Raw genomic sequence first — 17,744 nt, 5'->3', positions numbered from 1 at the left:
AGGCTTAGATATTTTATGTCCCCTAAAGGTCTCAATGCCCCCCCCCCAAGAGTCACAAACTCTGCTGACCACAATGGAATCTGGAATGCAGGAGTAAAAAAGTGTTACACTGCCGGTTACGACAAGCGTTCCAGTTGATCCGATCAATGGAACAGCCTGCTCGTGAAATTAATGTGAAAGTGGCTGAGCGCTCCACAGACACGCAAACCTTTAATGTAGTTTACAGGGAGCTTCAGCGTGATACAGAGTGTGACAAGGCTGACCCCATTGAATTACAGGTACAATTCATTTTTGCCGGCTGAGTGGACTGGAGCAACGTGAAATAAAGTGTCTTGCTCAAGGACACACTGCACAACAAGGAATTGAACATCAGTGAGATGACAATAGACTATAAATGGAAGGAAGAGATACCAGTTATATCAAAGAAACAGTCGTAGAGGACGTACAGCCAATTCCTACTACAGCTGGGTGAACAATTAACCCTTGTTAACCTTAAACTAATCCCAACTAATCCAAGATAACTCCAGCTAATCTCACCTAAATCCAGTCAACTGCAGTCAGCCCAAATTAACCCAAACTAATCCCAAACCAAACACAGCTCCCTAACCCTCTGGTTTTCTCTAAATTTGAATTTTCACCCCAAACTTATTCTTTCCAAATTTCAATTCTATTTTTCTTTCCAACTTTGGTTTCCCTTATAATTTCCTTCATCTTTGAGGAATATTCTTGAAAGCAGTTCCAAGATTCTGTCTTTCCTGATTGCCATCTTATGCAACTTGTGGTTTCTCTTGAAGGCCTGATGCCAAAATATCCCAGGAAACTTTAAAGTCCGAATGATGTGAAGGGAAACGTAAGCAGGGGTTTGTGTTTTGTTTAGGGTTTTGTAGCATAAATACAACCAAATATAAAACTGTGTTTGTGATGACAGTAAAGTGTGTGTGCTTATCTGTGTTAGAGAGAGGGGAAGAGAGAGAGAGAGAGAGAGAGAGAGAGAGAGAGAGCACTTCTTGTATCCAAATGGTAAAGTCGAGTTGAATGTAATATTATTGTGACTTAAAATGTGAGATGACAGGCAGACAAGACAAATGGAAATGAATTATGAGTGACCAAGACTGAGTTGTCAGATATTTTTTGTGTTGAGTCCCTACACTGAACTTTAGTGGTCCTTAAACGATATAACAATACTGTTTGTTAGGTGAGGGGAGATGGGAGGGGGGAAAACTGAGATGATGAGGATGTTGCAGTGGTGGTGATAACGATATTAATAATGATGATGATGATGATGACAACAATGTGATGGTAGTGATGATGATGCTGGTGATGATGATGGTGATGGTGATGACGAACGACAATGATGAAAATGATTTCATTTAAAACCGTTTCCCTCAAACTCCATTTTTCCATCAACACTGAAATTACATTTACAATATCAATTTGTGTGGTAATTAACTTTTACTTGAATTCCAAATGAAGCTGATCTATTTGCATCTCAGCAATGGTTATTTCTCTTTCTTTCTAATTAGAACCTGAGGAACAATTACAGAAGTGTGACAAAATGGAGCTGAAACAGGTTTTAATTAAGAAAAATAAAAATAAATTTTGCATGGAAAGTATCTTGCAACAAAATAGGATATGGCATGGGGATAATACTAACAATAATAATAATAATAATAATATGGTAATGATAATAATAATAATATGGTAATGATAATAATAATAATATGGTAATGATGATGATAGTATGGTAATGACGATAACAAAATTAGTAATGAAAATGAAAACAACAGTAACAAAAAACTTTAATATGAATAATAATGATGATAATGATAATAATAATAATAATAATAATAATAATAATAATAATAATAATAATAATAATAATCCTTTCTATTATAGGCACAAGGCCTGAAATTTTGTGGGAGGGGTCCAACTGCTCTCAAAAATTAAGTAAAAAAACAAGAAAAATAATCCAGAATCTTCGTCTGGTACTGGATCGATCCGAAAATCTAATCAGTTTGTGCCAGTCCCAAGGCCAAACATCCCTGAAAGTTTCATCCGAATTCATCCAGTGGTTCTTGAGATATCTTGTCCATGGACAAACAAACAAACACAACTGAAAACAATACCTCCACCTTCACTAAGCTGGAGGTGATAATAATAATAATAATAATAGTAATAATAATAATAATAATAATAATAATAATAATAAAATACATCATTTACATTTGACGAATATTTGTCCTCATCTTGTTTGTTGTTAACACAACATTTCGGCTGATATACCCTCCAGCCTTCATCAGGTGTCTTGGGGAAATTTCGAACCTGGGTTCTCATTCCTAAGGTATTTTTCAATGTTATTATTATTCAGGTCACTGCCTGGAATCGAACTCAGAATCTTGGGGTTAGTAGCCTGCACTCTTAACCACTACACCATATGCCCGTGGACAAATATCTGTCAAATGTAAATAATGTAAATAATTCCTCATCTCTTAAATATAGAATAGATAATGATAATAATGGTTTCAAATTTTGGCACAAGGCCAGCAATTTGGGGGCAGGGGATAAGTCGATTAAGTCGACTCCAGTTCAACTGGAACTTATTTTACTGACCCCTCCCCACCAAAAAAATAAAAAAACAAAGTTGATTTTGTGGGATTTTTTATGACTTTTACTGATAGTAAGTTGAGATCCCTCTGAGATCAAATATCACTGCAACCACCACCACCACCACCACCACCACCACCACCATCATCATAGATTGGTAGCTGAATTCACTGGGCAATAATCTCAAAGATTTAAATCAAACCAGAAATTAAGTCGCAGAGTAAATTTGGCAAATGACAGCGAAAGAACTTCAATATGACAGAACTAGCAGCTATGGGTATGGAGTTAAGAAGTTCAATTCCTAACCACAGGGTTCTGTGTTCAATCTCTTGGTAGAGTGCTTTTACCTAGGATTAACCAATATTTATGAATGGCACCAGTTAAAATGCAGACCGTTGGAGACACATCCATTACCTTCCCAGATGAAAATCTGAGTCATAACCCCCCATCCTTTATTCTTCTGACAAATCCAAAATGCACAAAACTATTTTAATAATCTTCATATTCTTCTCTAAAAGAAGAAAGATTTTCCTGGCAGTTTGAAGTGTGTGTGTGTGTGTGTGTGTGTTTTTCAATGTAACTGTGATGATATGGTTGCAGGGAACAATACATAGCTAATCTGTCTTCCAACAATTGACTGCGTATGTATCATCATCATCATCATCATCACACACACCTGATATGCCTAGCATCATAAGTCTGTCCAGTGATAGCTTCAGGGGAGGTTTGAGGAGAAACAATCCCAACAACACCTGACAGGAAACTTAGTAACCAGACAGGTATGTATCAATTCTAAGACAATATTATAATTAGTAAGTAGACCAATTCTAAGACAATGTTGTAATATTGCGATTAGCAACCGAACCGGGGTGGACCAATTCTAAACATGTAATCAGCGTTATCCGAAAATCATGAAAACTCAAAGACAAGGAGAAAGAACAACAAACAAAACTGTTTTAGATTGACACTCAAGAGAAACGGCAGTATTAGCAACCATTCTATAACCATGTCTGTCTGTCTGTGTGTCCCTTAGTTCCCAGTTGCATCTACAGAAGTTATTTCTGTAGATGCAGCTTTGAGATAAAAACAGATTGCGGAAACACTGCAATCTGCCAGCCATTACATCATTGAACTTGATGCACGTGCATTGCATTGTTGCAGTATTGCATTAACAAACTTTGCAGAGTCGTTAATGTATGTTGTTTATCAGAAAAAACGGCGGGGGGGGGGGGGGGGATTCATTAATTTGTTTTTCTTATCTTTGTTTCTTGTTTACAAGAATATGGAACAATGGTCTGCAATTCTATAGGATTTTCAGCAGCCGCAACAGATTTTATTTTCAAAACTACACAATCACTGCTGCTGCTGCTGCTGCTGCTGCTGCTACTACTACTACTACTACTACTACTACTACTACTAGTATATAGTTATAGTAGTGGTGGTAGTGGTGGTGCAGCAGTTGTGGCTGATTATGCTAACCACTATTGCTGTTCTGTGAAAATTGGACAAAAAAAAAAAAACTCACCCCAGTATCAATCAATAATCACTGGTAAATACTGGGTCAATATTGATTGAGTGAAACAACAGTTTTATGTAAATAAAAAAAACCAATTGGAAACTAATAGGGGGGGAGGGGAGAGTGTGTGTAAACAGTATGGCTGTATGGTTAAAAAGTTTACTTTGCAACTATTGTGTGGCACATTGGGCAAGAGTCTTCTATTACAACCCTGGAATAACCAATGCCTTATTCGTGGATTTGGTAGAAAGAAACTGAAAGAAGACTACTGAGTGTGTGTGTGTGTGTGTGTGCACGTAGGGCCATGCAAGGAATATCATTATGAGAGCACATTGAAAACAACATTGACAACAACATTGAAAACAACATTGACAGACAACAGGTGGACCCGTGCAGGTGGCAAGTGGTATCCAAGGGATCAGAAAAGGGCCACTTGGCAAGGTGTTCTAGTTAAGTGATTTGGGTCAAGATGGATAAGAATGCCGCAATCAAGACAGAATTAGAAAAGCATTGTGATCAGTGGTGTATAACAGTATCTGATGGTCTGCTTGATACTGTGAGATATATATATATATATAGTGAATGTGTGTGGCATTCACATGCATTCACCCAGATGGGGAGGCATGTTACGCTATTGAGCAAAACACTTCATCTTTTCCCCCATTGCTCTACAAGGGAAATAGTAGCAGAAGCGTTGAAGCGTCAGCAGAAATGCTTTACGGTATATCTTCCAGCTCTCTACATTCTGAGTTCAAATCCCACCTGCCTGGAGAAGGCAATGGGAAACCTCTCCAGCCTTCATTCCAAGTCTGGTCACAACAGCTGAAGTTCCTGTAATCTACTTAACGATGGCAAGGGTGAGTATGGGCCCTCTCAGGTCATATAGAGAGTGGTGGAGAAGGTTCACATGCATAGGACCTGCCCAAGGGCAGACCACTATGAGATATATAGCATTCACTGTTAGAAGAAAGGGTACTCAATACCATAATAGAGATGAATAATATCTTTTATTTTGGTGAAGTCTGTTTCTTGTTACTCAGGAGTTTCACTAATAAGTGCCCAGGGTCATCAAGCAAGACTGGAGATTTTTGTTGGAGGTTTTATTTATTCATTTATATATATATATATATATAACGCTTGTAAAAAATATAAATCCAAAAGAAGAAGCACACTCTAAGATGTAGATCAGTCTATATTAAAAATGGGGGAGGCTGGTTTATGGGATTACCTAAGGTTTCTCATCCATAAAGGGTTTAGTTTTATGGTGTATCATCAAATCTCAAAACCTGTTGGCCCAAGACTCTTCAAAATAGTGTTTTGGGGATCTGACGATACGTCATAAAGCTAAACCCTTTATGGACGGGAAACCTAAGGTAATCCCATAAACTGACTTTCCCCATTTTTAATATATTTATAATTCTATTGTAGGGTGTAAAGACAAGGAGGAGAAAAGACAAGGAGGGGAAAACAGGAGCAAAGGAACAAAGAGAACAAAGGAGAGATAATCAGAAACAGAACGGGGTTTCACCCATCCCCCCTCTCAGCAGTATAAACATATGCATCAATTTTACTGGATGATTTCTCTCAAATAAGAGAGCACTAGCTTAGACCACACAGATACAATAAACTGTTCAATATGAATATGGTTACGTCAGCTGATGATATCGGATTTCAGATATTGAACAACAATGAAACAGCTGCATATACCAACAATTTAAAGCCAGCCCCATGAATTTGTAATTTCAGAGACAGGTCACAATGTCTGCTTGAAAATAAATGCCTCTCTAAAGAACTCATTTACAAAGCTGAAGTATACAATAGCAAGGATACAACCAAAATGTATATCAGTCTCATAGACACTGAATTTAAGGTCTGCATAGGGAACTCTACATGACTCTCAAAGTACAACTGGTATCTGAAAGACAGTGGTACCAACAACTCTACTGACATGTAGAGTACCATAGCACAAGCAAAGGCCTACAATATATGTAGCTCCAGATGCAGCTTTTGTGCAACTCGAACATCCTAACTACAACCAACATCCTAAGCTCAAGAGAGGAAATACTATCCCCCTGCCTGTATGAGTGAGAGTCCAGTCTATAATCGGTCAACTACACTTCTACCTCAAATGTATTCCTGCTTCAAACAAGATGATGACAGCTGAGGGTTCAGATTTCAAGTGGAGGGAGTACCCCGCCCCATGAACCCATTTATCACATCATTGGTTTCCCCAATAACAGAAGAAGAAAACTATGAAGAAGACTGTGGAAGAATGAATGGCAATGATTACCTTGGCAATGACATAATTTGGAGGAGGAGGAGGTGGAGATTATTGGCCAGAGAAAGATGAAAGGTCAAGTTGATCTTTGAATCAATATTGATAAATAAGAAAACAATATTAAACATGAAGGAATGAAGGAAGGGGAAACAGAAGAAGGTATCTAGTTTGATCTAGCTGACATTCCATTCTTGACCATCCTCCCCTAGTCTTCAGACATAATATAACAAGTCCTCAGTTATACAACATACCTTTCCATTCTGATTCAAAGGTGGTAGCGTGAGAATTGCAGGAGATATAGCTACTATTTCTAGCACGTCAAGTGACTATATAAAAATCCTATCTATTTGCATGTGTTTGCTACTGTTGTAGCAGCTGTGTCCAGATGGTGTCCAGAACCACTCTGTACAGGATAGATCTTTAATGGTTTGATGTAGGGTCAGGTGACATGACCACATTTTCAATAGGTCCTCACAGGATCACTGGGATTATTGGAGGAAGGATCTATGTCGAAGACATTCACTGACCCTCTGAGGTTGGTCACAGCTTTATGACCATCCAAAGTTGACATTAACTTTATGGCCAACAGGAAAATAATCTGCAGTGAGAGAATTCCAGGGTAAGGGGTGTCTGAGGAAGAAGGATTAGTCATAGCGACTAATGTGGGACCAGGGGGTATGAGTAATGGTGGTATGAACCAATCAGGTTTAATGAATAGAGGCCATTGTAGTAGCAGTAGAGAAGGAAGAGGAAGGAGACATTATTTCTGTATAGAAGAGTTTGGAGTGCAGAGTTAAACAGTGAAATGTCTTTTATTTCAGTATAATTTTAAATTGTTTGTGTAACAGCAGGATTTCACTGTGGCAGTCCTCAATTGGGACAGGACCCCATTCTGGTAGTACTCCGTTCTGACAGTACTCCATTGTGGAAGTGCTTCAAAGGGAAGTCCTCTATTCTGACAGTACTCTATTGTGGAAGTACTTCAATGTGGAAGTCTGCCATTCTGGCAGTACTCCATAGTGAAGTACTCCAACGTGGAAGTACTCCAACGTGGAAGTACTCCAACGTGGAAGTACTCCAATGTGGAAGTACTCCAACATGGAAGTACTCCAATGTGGAAGTACTCCAACGTGGAAGTACTCCATTGCATCTTTCTCCAGAGTTTTGCAGAATTTTCAGAGTTGTTACAGGTTGAAATATTTTGTGGTTCTAAAGAAGAAAGCTACTGTTCATGATACAGTCTTTTATTGTTCTGTCCTCAAAGCCAGGGAGTTCAGGTCATTCTACCATTTGTCCCAAAGTGAAAACCCCAAATTAAAGCAGAAGTAAAAAAAAAAAAAAAAAAAGAGATGCCCTAATTCCTAGCTTCCAGATAACATTTCATTTTCTAGTGTGTCTTGTCGTACACAGATTTACCCATCAAATGTTCTTTCTAGATATTTAATCCCTTGCCCCCCACCAACAAAATACACAACAAACACTTCATTCTTCTCAGTTAGCAGCTCTTCATACTTGTCAGAGAAACATCAAAGAGATTACAAGACATATCATGAGACACTTCATTGCAGACAAGAACAGTTCCAATTACACAGTTTGTTTTATGAACACATCAGCAGATTGGTTAGTTTCTCTATTCAAACTGTCTAAGTTTACCTTGTGCCCAGATAAACTTTCACCTTAGCATATCAGCTTTCCTTTGAGGAGTTTGAATATACTGTAATGAAGTCAATTAATTAATTATAAGAAATTATATTTAGTTTCTTGGTGGAATACATTTATCTTAATATGTAGTGATTGTATAATTAGATAATTAGAAGAATGATAACATAATTAGATTTGCACTTTCTTTTAAAACACATTAAAAGTAATTAGCAAGTGAAGCCGTGTTATCAGTTTTGGTTGAAGATAATTAAAATATTTTCTTGACGAGAGGTAAACATCTTCCACAAGTTCTTTTCAAGCAAAGACAGTTGGTAGAGTATTTTGACAGAGTGGACTTCACACGGTTCCTGGTTTAAGGCCACCCTTGGGTGTGCTTTAACAGAGGCCACACAGGCGCAAGTATATGGAGCAGGTCTCTACTCAAAACGGGGATAATTCAGTACACTCCTGCCCATATGATGCAGCCTCCTCTTCTCTTTCCTTCAACCAATCAATGGAGGTCTTATACAAACATATCATAGCTAATGCCTTTGCCCCCAACCTCTCTCCCTCAGCCAGATTCTATAGATACATTAAAGTTGAATGAATTGACCCCAGTACTGGTTTGTTTTTAAACCTGGTACTTATTCTGTTGGTCTCTGTTGCTGAACTGGCAAGTTATGGGAACATAAACACACCAACACCATCAAGCAATGATTGAAGACAAACTCAGACACAAAGACACACACACACACACACACGACAGTCTTCTTCAGTTTCCATCTACCAAATCCACAAGACTTTGGTTGGTCTAAGGGTATAATAGGAGACACACACCCAAGATGATGTTACACGGTGGGACTGAACAAAGAACCATGTGGTTAGGAAGCAAACATCTTAACCACACAGCTACACCTGCATCTATATATATATATATATATATATTTGATTAATAAATTCAAAAAAGGATAAAAATCTTTTACAAGAATTTTATCAGGAAGCCAGTGTGTAAAAAAATTTGTAAGGGAAATTTCTATTCTCAAGAATATAATTATTTGGCATTATTCTGTAGTAATGCCCTTAATATATATATATATATATATATATATATATATATATATAAATCATCATTCTGCAGCTATGCTACAGACAATTTCGTCACCATTTGTAATTGGACTGCAACCAGTGAGGTTTGTTGACATTCCCTGTCAACTGACCAATCACCCTTTAGCTCTGCACTTTTTAATCCCTTTGGAATCAAAATTCCCCAACTTGGGAAACAGGTAATGGTAGAGGTGCAGGCATAATTAAGGTGTAAAACTCTTACTAAAAAATGGGAAATTCAAGCAAAATGTGATTGTTCAGCTCTTCTCGGGGAAACAATTCATGTAACTCATGTCAGGCATCGAAAGGAGAGGAGACGATGATGATGATGCTGATGATGACGCTGATGATGATGATGATGATGATGACGCTGATGATGATGCCTGCTGTTGTTTGTGACATTACATTTTAAACAAGCAACAAATAAACAATAGTGTTGAGAAAATATTGGTCATACATGACTGAGCACAACCTAATACAACAATAATTACATCAAGAAGAAGAAGAGGAAGAAGAAGAGGAAGAAGAAGAAGAACAGTAACAGGTTTTTTTTAATGAGGAAAGCTTTGATGACAACAACTACTGTTATTACAGACCTGAAAACAACAACTATGATGGTGATGATGATGATGGTGATGACAACAATGGCAATGACAAAGATGATGATGATGATAATGGTGATGGCTGTGTGATAAGAAGCTTGCTTCCCCAACCCCATGGTTCCAGGTTCAGTCCTACCATGTGGCACCTTGGGCAAGTGTTTTCTGCTACAGTTCCAGGCTGACCAAAGCCTTGAGAGGATTTGGTAGACAGAAACTGTCCTACTTGACAACTGGTGCTGGTATGTTTGCGTCCCTGTCACTTAGCAGTTTGGCAAAAGATCGATAGAATAAGTACCAGGATTTAAAAAAAAAAAAAAAAAGTCCTGGGGTTGTACTCTAATGACTGAAACAAGTAAAAGATAACGTTGATCCTAAAATCTTACAGGGTCTTTGTCGGTCAAAGAAAGGGTCCACAGCAGATTGCTGGAGTGAAATTGCAGGTAGATCTTATGAAATTACAGGTAGATCTTATGAAAGAAAACATCCTGATGTAACCGGATTATGATAACATGATAGTTTTAATACAGGTGAGACTGCACACAGATCAAAGATAAGCCATTGACAGGTAAGAAACAACTGATTAATGCTCAACAAATCCAAGAGTTTGGAAGAGATTAACGATTAAAACGTATTTTGTTAGTCAACAAATTTCAGATTAATTACACAACTGATAACTAAATTGATTCTAATGATTCTTAATGCACTCTTACGACCAGGGATGTGGTGGTGATGTGATGGCAGTAGCAGTGGTAATGGTGGTGGTAGCAGAGTCAACAAATGAAATATAAATTAGAATTAAAATACAAATAACAAAATAAATAACTATATGCAAATGGAATTTGAAAACAAACAAGATTGTATGTGTGTGTGTGTGTGTGCATGTATCTATATAGCCTCCTGGCTTGCCAGTCCTCAGTCAAACTGTCCAATCCATGCCAGCATGGAAAATGGATGTTAAACGACGAGTATGACAATGATGATGAGATATATATATATATATATATGTATGTATAAACACAGGGTGCGATGGGTAAATTTATATTTTCAATTTCATGCACGTGCATTCTGCAGCCATGCTGGAGCACCACCTTAAGTCAAATAAATCAAGTGTCAGTACTAACTCCATCAGCACATTTGAAGAAATGCTAAATTGCTGGGACATAAACAAACCAACACATACATGCTTTATATATGATGAGTTTCCACAGAGTTTCTGTCAACCAAACTCACTCACAAGGTGATTTATAATTCATAGCAAGAGCCATATTTAATATCAAGTGCAGCACATACCCTTACTTCCCCCATCAGAAACCAACCAGCCACTTGTTCTGTTTCTCATCCCTTCATCCATCTCACATTATTCTGCTAACCTCCCTTTTCTGTGTGCTTTGTCCCTGCACCAATATGAATGTGTTCTTGTCGTTATTTATGTCACTAACTCCCCGTTTAGTAAATAACTCGGTCAGTGTAACGGTCAGTTGGGCTTGTGAAATATGCTGTGCACAATGTGACAAATTAATCAGGTGAAATAAAAAAGGCCATTGCTGGATCATGCTTGGTGTACCGTACAAGCCTGTCCAATTACTCTGCCCCACCTGAACCGGAAACTTTAAATAACTCTTCTGTAACTCCTGTATTCAGTAAATGATATCCATTTTTTTCTCTCTCACTTAATTGAGTACTTTTTTGCTGATCCTGCCAACAAGCAAACAGTACATTATATACGTGTGTCTGTGTGTGTGTGTGCGCTGGCTGCCTGGTCGATGCCAGTGGTGGTTGACTGGTCTCGTGCCAATGGCACGGAGAAAACACCATTCAAACGTGGTCGATGCCAGAACCACCTGACTGGCCCTCGTGACAGTGGCATGTAAAAAGCATCCACTACACTCTCAGAGTGATTGGCATTAGGAAGGGCATCCAGCTGTAGAAACTTTGCCAGATCAGACTGGACCCTGGTGCAGTCATCCGGCTCACCAGTCCTCAGTCAAACCGTCCAACCCATGCCAGCATGGACAACAGAGTTACATGATGATGATGATGATGATATGTATATATACATAATAAAGTAGGACAACAGAGAGACACTATTTGTAGGAGAGAAAGAAAAGTTAAAAGCAATTAAGAACAAGACAAGAGAAGGTGAAAAGTATTTTAGAAACCTCAAAAATTGCTTAACCCTTTTGTGACCAACCCGGCTGAAACTGGCTCTGGCTCTGAGTACAAATGTCTTGTTTTCATAAGTTTTGAATTAAAATCTTCCACCAAACCTTCGTCACAATTTATGTTCCTAGCACTAGCTGAATGACAACTAAGTTATTTTACTAAATTCTTTGTTATATTTAAAGTAATTGAAAGAAACACAGAGCATCTCAACACAAATATGATAACAAAAGGGTTAAAATATATAATAGAGAAACAATTCTTAACCCTTTCGATACCAACCTAGCTGAAACTGCCTCTGTTTTCATAAGTTTTGAATTAAAATCTTCCACCAAACCTTAGTCACAATTTATCTTCCTAACACTGGCTAAATGACAACTAAGTTATTTTACTAAATTCTTTGTTCTATTTGAAATTAATTGAAAGAAACACAGAGCATCTCAACAGAAATACAGTAATGAAAGGGTTAAAGAAAAATTTTTTAAAAGCTTAATAAACTTCAAAAAACCCTCAAAGAAAATCTTTCTAGAACACTTCACAAAATCTCAAAAATTCTTAAGGAACCTCAAAATATTCATGAAAGGTGATGATGATAACAACAACAACAATAATAATGATGATGATGATGATGATGATGATGATGATGATGATGAATTGAAATTTTGACACAAGGTCAGCAATTTTAAGCGTGGAGATAATTCAAAGACATCAATGCCAGAGCTCAACTGGTACTTTGTAGTGCAGAACAATAAGAAGAAGAAGAAGAAGAATCTTCACTGATTTAGGTACAAGGCCAGTAATCTGGAGGAGGGGGGGGGCATTAGTCAATTTCATCGAACCCAGTATTTTACCGGTATTTTATTTTATCAACAGTGAAAGGATGAAAAAAGCAAAGTTGACTTCACTCGGATTTGAACTTGGAACCATAACGAGTTGGAAGCAAGACTGCAAAGTATGTTGTGTGAAATTAGGAGAGGGTGGGGTGGGGGGAGTAAAGTCAATTACATCAACCCCAGGATTTGACAGCTAACAACAACAACAACAACACTAACAAAGGCCACAAAAACAATCCAAAGATTGAGAATTATTTTGTTGATTTCTCACTTTTGAGAAGCTCAGTAATGGCATAGGCATCGGTGAAAGATGGTGAAACACCTACCTGGCATCTTGCAGAACTTCGGTAAACATTTACAGAATTCTTCACAATATTCTTTACTCCAAGAGAGAAGATCTTCTTGCCTCGGCTACCTGCTACCAATATCAAATGCTTATATAGAATTTCGTCATGTGTGGGGGGTTGTGGGGATGGTGGGGATGGAGCAGGTAACACTTTTGATACGACAGCAGGTAACACGAGTCAATGAAGGAGTCTTTGTGTGGTTGCAAGAAATAGCAGTTAAATCTTCCTCAAATTACACCTCACTGGATTAGAAAAACACAGTGAATAAAGTGGTCCTGGACTCCTTGCATACAGACAGGATGGGTCATGGTTAGAATGCTTTTGATCATAGGTCTGTTCCCTGTAGGACCACCTGGGGCTAAACAACCCCCGTGTAGGTCTGATAGTAATGACAGAGAAATGGATTGAAGCTGTGAGTTGTGTGAAATAGAGAACTGAGTCAACAAACTGTTGTTGGCTGCTGCTGCTGTTGTTGTTGTTGTTGTTGTTTGTGGTTTCAAACATCTTGAATAAATAAACAAACAAACAAACAAACATATTGGTCGCACAGGAACAGATTCAGCAAAACCTGATACAGCGACAACAACAACACTTACATCAGAAAGAGAAGAAATGACAGTAACAGCTTTTTTTTTTTCTTTTTAACAAGAACAGTTTTGGTGACAACAGCTACCACCACCACCACCGCTACTACTACTACTACAGATTGGAAACAACAATGAGTGTTCGTTAGAGGAAGCCTTTATAAGGTGACTCAACCAGATAGAAATAGCAGCCAAACATTCCTCGAAATCACATTTTAGTCATTCTTTTAAAACAGTACATTGGATAATGTAGTCCTAGGTACACTTACGTCCGATAGTTGTGGGTGCTACATGTAATCCAGTATATGGTTGGTGGCGAGAGAAGGCATTGGTGACTAAACTGAGATGCCACCCTACTATCCCCACCACCAACTTAGCAGTGTGAAGGGAGAGGGGAGGGAAATGCTAGAAACAGAAAAGCATTACCTGTCAAAAGAGGTAGATGACCCCAGCAAAGGGTAGGTAAGGAAGTGGGAGGGTGCTGGGTACCATTATGACAATTCCCAAGGGGGCCAGCTGGCAGAATGGTTAGCACGCCGGGCGAAATGCTTAGTGGTATTGCGTCAGTCTTTACATTCTGAGTTCAAATTCCGCCAAGGTCGATTTTGCCTTTCATCCTTTCGAGGTCAATAAATTAAGTACCAGTTGCATACTGGGGTCAATCTAATTGACTGGCCCCTACCCCAAAAATTTCGGGCCTTGTACCTAGAGTAGAAAAGAATTTCCAAGAGAGTTCCTCATAGCAAGATGTGGGTATAGACCTTCACAGTAACCCCACAGAAGACCTTAACTATAACAACAGCCAGTTAAACCGCTTTCACTACCCTATTTCTCTTGAAATCCACTGCTTTTGTTTCAATTAATTTTGAAAACAATAAAGAATTTATTAAAATAATTTTGTCGTTATTAAACTGGAATTTGGGTGCAGATCCCTAATCTGGGATGCAACATGCTGTGACACGTTCTCTGGTTGCAAACCCAGGTATTGCAGCCCATAATGCAGAGTAGAGAAAGATAAATAGAGGTCTGATTGGCTGCTGTATCAGTTTGTGGCAGCCACTGTCGAGATGTCTGGTGTTCTTGGACCCCGCACTGTTGATTTCCTTTGCAAAATTGGGATAATTGCAGCCAGTCGAAAAAATAAGCCATGCGAAGTGAGATGACTGCTGCACTGAGTGTCACTGGCCATTCTCCATGGCAACACCTTTGCAATCATGCCTGTGAGGCTTGACTAAACATGCCGTTTGTTCTGGGATGTACAAACTTCTACTCCCCCCCCCCACCTTTTCTTCGTTTCCTTGGTGAAGCAGTTCTGAGTTTCTTTGTCGCAGTGATTTGATCTTTTACACTTTGTTCTTTCTTTTCTTCTGTGAAAATATGTCTTTCAGTAAAAGAGCATAAATCAGGATGGAATTTGGAAGGGAAAGCTTTAAATTTAGATCCCTTTAGATCCCAAGTGAAATTCTATGAGAGAAACAGGACCAGCTTCAGGTGGGTTGGGGTCAAAAGGGTCAATGAGTTCCACTGCTGGTTACATGTGTTATTAGAAATGTTCTGGTATGAAAACACATGGCCTGGTGGTTAGGGTGTTGACTTAACAATCATAAGAGAAGAGTTTCAATTCCTAGGCCAGGCACAGGCATGGCTGGCTGGTAAGAAGCTTGCTTTCAAACCACATGGTTCCAGGTTCAGTTCCACTGCATAGCAGCCTCAGGTGAACCAAAGCTTTGAGTGGATTTGGTAGACAGAAACTGTAAGAAGCCTGTTCAATATGTGTGTCCTTGTGCCTGTGTTTGTCCCCCCTCCCATCACTTGACAACTAGTGTTGATATGTTTATATCCCCATAACTTAGTGGTTTGGTAAAAGAGACTAACAGAATAACTACCAGGTGTAAAAAAAAGTACAGGGGTTGATCCATTAAACTAGAAATAATTGAAGGCAGTGCTCCAGCATGGCACGTCAAAAAGTAAAGAGGTAAATTGTTGCATCTTTGAGCAAAGCCTTAGTGTCTTGTTGTTTCGAGTGGTGGCTGAGCAGAGGTGCAGCTCTCACTCTCCCTCCAGCTGTCACTTGATAAATGTGCCACTGGGTCAAAGATGGCACAGGTGACAGGCTGTCTCCGTCTACACCTGGTGACCAGAAAGCAACTTAAAATAATTAGCAAAAACATTCAACATGTACCAGGCCATAACTCACTTCCATTTGAAATGGGTGGATGTGTGTAGGAGAGAGAGAGAGAGTGTGTGTGTGTGTGTGTGTGTGTGTGAGACAGTGTGTGTGAGAGAGACAGTGTGTGAGAGAGATGTGTGTGTGTGTGTGTGAAAGAGATAGACAGTGTGTGTGTATGTGTTTGTGTGAGATAGACAGTGTGTGTGTGTGAGAGAGAGAGAGACAGAGTGTGTGTGTGTGAGAGAGAGAGAGAGACAGAGATTGTGTGTGTGTGTGTGTGTGTGAGAGAGAGAGAGATAGACAGTGTGTGTGCGTGTGAGAGAGAGATAGACAGTATGTGTGTGTGAGAGAGAGAGAGAGAGAGAAAGATTGAGTGTGTGTGAGAGAGAGAGAGAGAAAGATTGAGTGTGTGTGTGTGTGTGTGAGAGAGAGAGAGAGAGAGAGAGATAGTGTGTGTGTGAGAGAGACAGAGTGTCTGGGCGAGGGAGTGAAAAGAAGAGTGTGTGTGAGGGAGAGAGAGAGTGTGTGTGTGTGTGTGTGTGTGTGTGTGTGTGTGTGTGTGTGTGTGTGTGTGTCAAAGAAAGAGAGAAGATTAATTGAAGAAACCCCCAAAGTGTGTATTTGTGTCTGAAGTAGAGAGAAGTTAGACAAGGAATGGAAGCAAAAGCACGGACGACACGTGACAGCCACACCAGTCCTTGCTCTATTTTTTTTTTTAATAAATATAAACCGAGAAATATGCAGTTTACAGCAATATATGGTTGTCTCTCTCTCTCCAGCCATCTGCCCTTCTCTCTATGCATTTGTCTATCGATAAATCTCTCTGTTTAGATATCTGCCTGTCAGTTTGTTTATCTAGCTTAGCTAACTAGCTCTGTATCTATCTACCTGTCCGTCCGTCCGTCCATCCATCCATCTGCCTCTCTGTAACTATGTATCTATAAATCTAGCTCTCTACATATCTAGATATCTGTCTATCACTCTATGTATATATTTAATCATTTAGATATTTATCTATCTACCTCTCTCTATCCATTTTCCAGTCCAACCAACCATCCGTCCGTCCAACCATCCATCCATCCATCCAAATATCTATCCATTCACCTGTCTGTCTATTTATAATTTTCCTTTGAGTTTACTGACGGAAATTATATTCACAATCAACAACAAACAATTATAATCACATTGAATATTATTCATCCTCTCCAACTCCCCACCACCACCACCACCATCATAATTGTAACTGCCTTCCATCAACATTGCTGTTAACAAGACAGCAAGAGTGTCTCCATATAATTACTTTATCTGCTGGAAATAACAGTTAATCATCCTTGAAATCACATCTTACTATCTTAAAAAAAGGAGGGATACATTGGCTAATGCACCTACATGCATTGTCTATCTCACACTACTTCCATAAAATACAAGAAACTCTCAAGATATGTTATTCATACGTGTATATAACACACTGTGTATATAACACACTGTGTATATAACACACTGTGTATATATAACAAGTGGAAGAGACAGCTTATATAAGACAGTGTCATCATTGTTCCGACATCCTTGGTTCCATGCTTGCATGGAGCCAAACTGAATTCTGTGAGGCAGATTTTCTACGGCCGGGTACTTTTGCTGTCACCAACCCTCACCTGTTTCTGAGCAAAGTAATATTTTCCCATGATCAAAATTACTTTCAAGGAAGATTGGAGAGAAGGGACTTCATTTGTATGACATTCTTCTCTCAGTTTCCATCTCTGAAATCCACTCACAACGTTTTGGTTCCCTACAGTGCCATGAAACTAGTGGTTGGTTGGAGTTCAGAAGGACATCTACCCCTTGAAACGATGCCAGATGGGGAATTAAATGTGATCCTCTAATTTGTTGGATCCTCTTAAATCATCC

General features: G+C 38.9%; 1 protein-coding gene across 19 annotated transcripts in view; it reads right to left on the bottom strand.

Moving 5' to 3' along the window:
- Positions 1-17,744, bottom strand: part of LOC106879914 (anoctamin-8) — a 103,643-nt gene that overhangs the window by 52,393 nt on the left and 33,506 nt on the right. For 4 of the 19 annotated variants that reach the window (XM_089348273.1, XM_089348279.1, XM_052965819.2 and 1 more), the window contains exon 1: positions 13,065-13,151. The exons of 12 other annotated variants lie outside the window; for them this stretch is intronic. Coding sequence is in view for 3 of the 7 variants with exons in the window: in XM_052965819.2 (XP_052821779.2) it covers positions 13,065-13,071 (7 nt within the window). In the remaining 4 variants the exon portion in view is untranslated. Of the gene's footprint in view, positions 1-13,060; positions 13,157-17,744 lie in introns of those variants that run through there. 3 more of the 19 variants (XM_089348266.1, XM_089348274.1, XM_089348270.1) reach the window with 2 other exon arrangements.

Source organism: Octopus bimaculoides, chromosome 2, assembly GCF_046866305.1.
Source record: "Octopus bimaculoides isolate indiv1 chromosome 2, ASM4686630v1, whole genome shotgun sequence".
Lineage (NCBI taxonomy): Eukaryota > Metazoa > Mollusca > Cephalopoda > Octopoda > Octopodidae > Octopus > Octopus bimaculoides.
The sequence above is the reverse complement of the archived record's forward strand: the minus strand, read 5'-3'. Positions and strand labels throughout refer to the sequence as shown.